General features: G+C 38.3%; 1 protein-coding gene across 1 annotated transcript; it reads right to left on the bottom strand.

The window, feature by feature from the left end:
* Positions 1 to 3,519: 3,519 nt before the first annotated feature.
* On the bottom strand, positions 3,520 to 4,032 carry LOC143036101 (protein GVQW3-like). The gene has a single exon (XM_076203357.1). The coding sequence runs from the start codon at positions 4,030 to 4,032 to the stop codon at positions 3,520 to 3,522; it is 513 nt and encodes a 170-aa protein (XP_076059472.1).
* Positions 4,033 to 5,000: the final 968 nt, after the last annotated feature.

Here is a 5,000-nt window from a genome sequence, read left to right as displayed (position 1 = left end):
CCTTCCTTCCTCAACAGACATTCCCCTCTTCCCCAAAGCCCCCTTCACCCCATCCATCCACCTCATCCTAGGACGTCCCCTCATGTTCACTCCCTCCACATCTGCCTTCCATACCTCTTTTACTAGTCTTTCTTCACTCATTCTTTCCATGTGTCCAAACCATCCTAATATTCTTTCATCAACCCTATCTCCCAAATCCTTTTTCACCCCTGTTCTCCTCCTCACCTCCTCATTTCTCACACTATCCAGCCTAGTAACCCCCACCATACTTCTCAGACACCTCATCTCAAACACATTCAAACTCCTTCTCTGTTCTTCTCTTATGTTCCACGTTTCTGCCCCATACAGTGCTGTTTGCACAATCACTCCTTCATACAGTCTCCTCTTCGCATCCATTCCCAAATGTCTATTCCTCATTACACTCTTTAATCCACCAAGGTATTTACTCGCTTCTCTCAATCTACATTCTACCTCCACCTTCAATCCACCTTTTCCTGCTACACTTGCACCCAAGTATCTAAAACTATCCACTTCCTCCAGTCGCTCTCCCTTAATGTTCACTTCCAGTCTACTGCCACTTTCACCCCTTGTACATTTCATCACCTTACTTTTACCCACATTTATCTTTAGCTTTCTTCTATCACATACTCTCCCAAACTCTGCCACCAGCTTCCTCAATCCCTCCTCTGACCCTGCCACAAGCGCAGTGTCGTCCGCAAACAACAGCTGGCTCACCTCCCACTTTTCTCCATTTTCTTTAACCATCTCCAATCCCTGACCCACTACCCTAGCATTCACCTCTCGCACCACCCCATCCATGTATAAGTTGAACAGCCAGGGCGACATAACGCATCCTTGACGAAGTCCCACCTTTACTTCAAACCACTCACTCTCTCCATTTCTAATCCTGACACAAGCTCTACTACTCTCATAAAAACTCTTGACAGCTCCCAAAAGCTTTCCTCCTATCCCATAAATCTGCATAACCTCCCACAGTGCCTTTCTGTCTATCCTATCATAAGCCTTTTCCAGATCCATAAAAGCCCAAAAAACATCCTTCCCCTTTCCTATAGCTTTCTCACATATCTGTCTTACCACAAAGATCTGCTCTACACAACCTCTACCTGTCCTAAATTCACACTGTTCCTCACCAATTACTCCTTCTGTTCCTCTCCTAATCCTCTCAATTAAGATCCTCCCATAAGCCTTCCCTACTACACTTAACAGGCTAATCCCTCTGAAACTACTACATTCACATTTGTCCCCTTTTCCCTTGTAAAGAGGAACTATACAGGCACTTCTCCAGTCCTCCGGTACTCTACCCTCTCTCCAGCAAACATTAAATAACCTCACCAACCAGTCCACCATCACTGAACCTCCCTTTTTCAGACATTCTGCATGGCATCCATCCAGACCAGGTGCCTTACCTGCTTTCATATATATATATATATATATATATATATATATATATAATATAAATATATATATATATATATATATATAATATGTACATATAATCTACTCCATGTTAACAGCATATTCTGCTTAGATTCCCTAAAAAGGAAGAAATCGCACTGCATCCACCAGAATCACATACTTGCAACCTTAGCAAACTGGCATATCTAAATTTCTAAATTCACATAATCGTGGACTTTCACTCCTACAGAAGATGACTCAAAGAACAGCAAAATTGTAAAAGTTATTCAGTTTAACCTCACAAACTTCCCCATCTTAGAAATGGTTAGGGCGGTGGCTCTGTACGAAGAATTTTTAGACGTAGGGAATTTAAAGCAGTTAGACATTACTATGAACTCACTTCCTGTCTGACATGACTCGAATTGTCTCTATTGCTAACTTCCATTCCAATCAGCGACGTTCTAAGCCGCTTACCCACCGAGCATAAAATATGTGAAAGAAAATTATCTTCAATTCCCATACTTTCATATTACCTAAGTTATCGTAACAGGCATAATCACATAAATCAACACTGCACTTAAGAAATTAAGAGTTCTTTAACTTCTGCTAGAATCTAAAAAGTTTTACTAATAGCTTACAAACCTGAAAGAAAATAGTTATTTACTTTCAGACGTCTTATTATTTTTCTTACCTTCAGGAAACTGAAAATAAATTCTAAATAAATACTCAAGAGAACGGTACCTGATCATACAATTATTGCCTTGCGTATTAACCTGTGCATTAAATTTATAAATGAATGCATGTATACGTATATGTATGCATGTTTGTATGTACGTATATATATATGGTATGTATGTATGTATGTATGTATGTATGTATGTATGTATGTATGTATGTATGTATGTATGTATGTATGTATGTATGTATGTATGTATGTATGTATGTATGTATGTATGTATTTATGCATTTAAGTATGAATGTATGTATGTTTTTACTGTTTATTTATATATCTATCTAATTACCTATTTATTCATATATCCATTTATTTTTTTGTTTCTGTTTGCTTGCTTGTTTTTGTTTGTTCTGCCATCTGTTTGTCTGCATATTTTTAACTCATTTTTATATTTTTCCAATCTAGGTGTTTCTCTCGAATGTGTAGATGATGAGTCTGCGCGCTCCAAGGAGTCCTTTCAGGATGGTACGATGTGATTTACTAGGTATCCTCCCAAATCAACTTTAGTACGTGTCTCTCTTTCTTGTTTCCTCTCTATGTGTCATTTGAAATTGTTTGTTTATATTTCTTATATAGTAAATAAAGCTGTATAGTATAATGCGTATCACTTTTTAAGATTATAAAAACGATTTGAATCAATTCTATGACATGTGACAGAGACTTATCCCCATGTTGCTACGTCAAGGTGACAAAGGTGAGACAGGTAGGATGAGGTTGGTAATCGTTGCTGTAATCCTAAAAAGTTATGCTCAGCTTCCTTTACTATATACATGACACAATAAAAAATCAAGTGGTCCATACAAGGGGGCTTCAAAAAGTTCGTGGAAAAAGGACAGTATGAAAAAAGGGGTTTATTTATTATGTTTATTTTTCAACATTTGTTCCATTAAGGTCAATACCCTTCTACAAATGTTAATACCAGCCTTTAAGCCTGTCTGAGTAGAACTGAGGATCACGTGATCTGAACCATGTCAAAGCAGTTCTTTTTACACCTTCAACTGATGGAAAATTGGTACATTTCATTATTTCTTTTTTGAAGTTTGGAAACGAAAAGAAGTCGAATGGGCTAAATCGGGGCTGTAAAGGGGATGTCGGTTGATTTTCCATCGAAATTCACGTAACACAGCTCTTGTCTGCCGAGCACCGTGAGCTCGTGCATTGTCGTGGTGAAGAGGACGCGTTGATGCAGGATTCCAGGGCGTTTTTCCGATACTTTTTTGGACAATTTTCTCAAAATGCATTCACAATAAGTAGATGTAATTGTTTTCTTGTTCTCGAGGAAATCAACCAGCAAAATCTCCTCTGCATCCTAGAAGACAGTGGCCATGACCTTTCCCCTTGAACGCTCAGATTTTGCTTTGACTGGTCCACTACCAGTGATCGTACTGATAAAGCCATGTTTCATCCCCTGTCACAATTCCCTGTAGAAAAGCTTCAGAGTATTCATCCCACTTGATAAAAATTTCCATTGAAAGATGTGACCTTGTTTGCTGCTGATCTGGGTACAGCAACCTAGGGACCCATCGAGCGAAAAGCTTGCTTAACCCTAAAGTCTCTACCAGAATTGTGTGTGCAGAACCCACGGAGATGGTGAGTGTGTCTGCTACTGATTCAGTGGTTATTGGTCTATTCTTTTCAACCATGTCGCGGACAGCATCAATGTTTTTCTCACAAACTGACGTTGATGGCCTGCCAATGCAAGGCTCATCTTCAATTTCGTTTCTTCCACTTCTAAACAGACTTATCCATTTGTAGTTATTGATTTGTTTGGGGGCATTGTCAACATAAACTTGTTTCAGAGCATCAATGATTTGCTTTTTCTCCCAATCGACTTCCACCATGAATCTAATGTTAGTCCTGGTCTCGATTTTGGTGGATTCCATGTTGCTTAAATGGTGTCCGATTTCCAACTGGCGGCGATGCGTCATTACCTGCATTTATGGGTTCATGTCTGAACTTGTTACAACACGTTGGTACAAGAATGTCCAGGTGCGATAAAATCAAATTCCTTCCATATAATTTTTAGTTATGGACTTTTTCCACGAACTTTTTGAAGCTCCCTCGTAGATGGGAAATAAGAGAGAGAGAAATATGTACTAAAGTTCATTTGCCACGACGTATGCCACACCATGAACGGACTCTTTGCAGCACACAAAAAACAAAAGGAACGGTGATATAGGTCAAGATTATTCGGTGATTTGTCAACATTAGTGGATCTCCCTAGAGAGTAGGAGATCCAAACCTATCCTTATATAAAGGTAAACTTTTCCAAACCCTGGAATAAAACTTGACCTGCCTTTACTCTCTGGCAACTTATTCAATCTACAAACTTATTCTGACAAACATCACACGATTTTGTTTGACAGCGAAGAAGATTAGAATACTAGAGATCTTGATCGGCTCAAATTTTATTTGTTTACAAGGCGCTAATCAAATAAAAGTCCTTTGGCAGGACAAAATATGCGACCAGCGTTATCGGATCAGTGATGTTCAGCGACGTTAGAAGGAGAAAAAAGAAAAAGATATATTTGAACGTCACTCTGGTATAGTGGAGGAGAAAGGTTTTGACAATTATTTCCCGCTCAAATATGCCATTTTATGTGGGGAAAGGAATCTACGTAAAAACAATGCTGTATTAGAAGACAACCCAAGCTGTAAAATGGTGTATTTTTGGTATTCTTTGCCCATTCACAGAGCTTCGGAGGTATATATATATATATATGTATATATATATATATATATATATATATATATATGTATATATATATATATATATACATATATACATAAAAAATATTTTTCTCTAAACCTTCCAACCTCTAAATATTTTTCTCTAAACCTCCCAACCTCC

Source organism: Oratosquilla oratoria, chromosome 20, assembly GCF_046742065.1.
Source record: "Oratosquilla oratoria isolate Oo_2021 chromosome 20, ASM4674206v1, whole genome shotgun sequence".
Taxonomy (NCBI): Eukaryota; Metazoa; Arthropoda; class Malacostraca; order Stomatopoda; family Squillidae; genus Oratosquilla; species Oratosquilla oratoria.
Note: the sequence above shows the minus strand (reverse complement) of the source record. Positions and strands in the feature narration are given on the sequence as shown.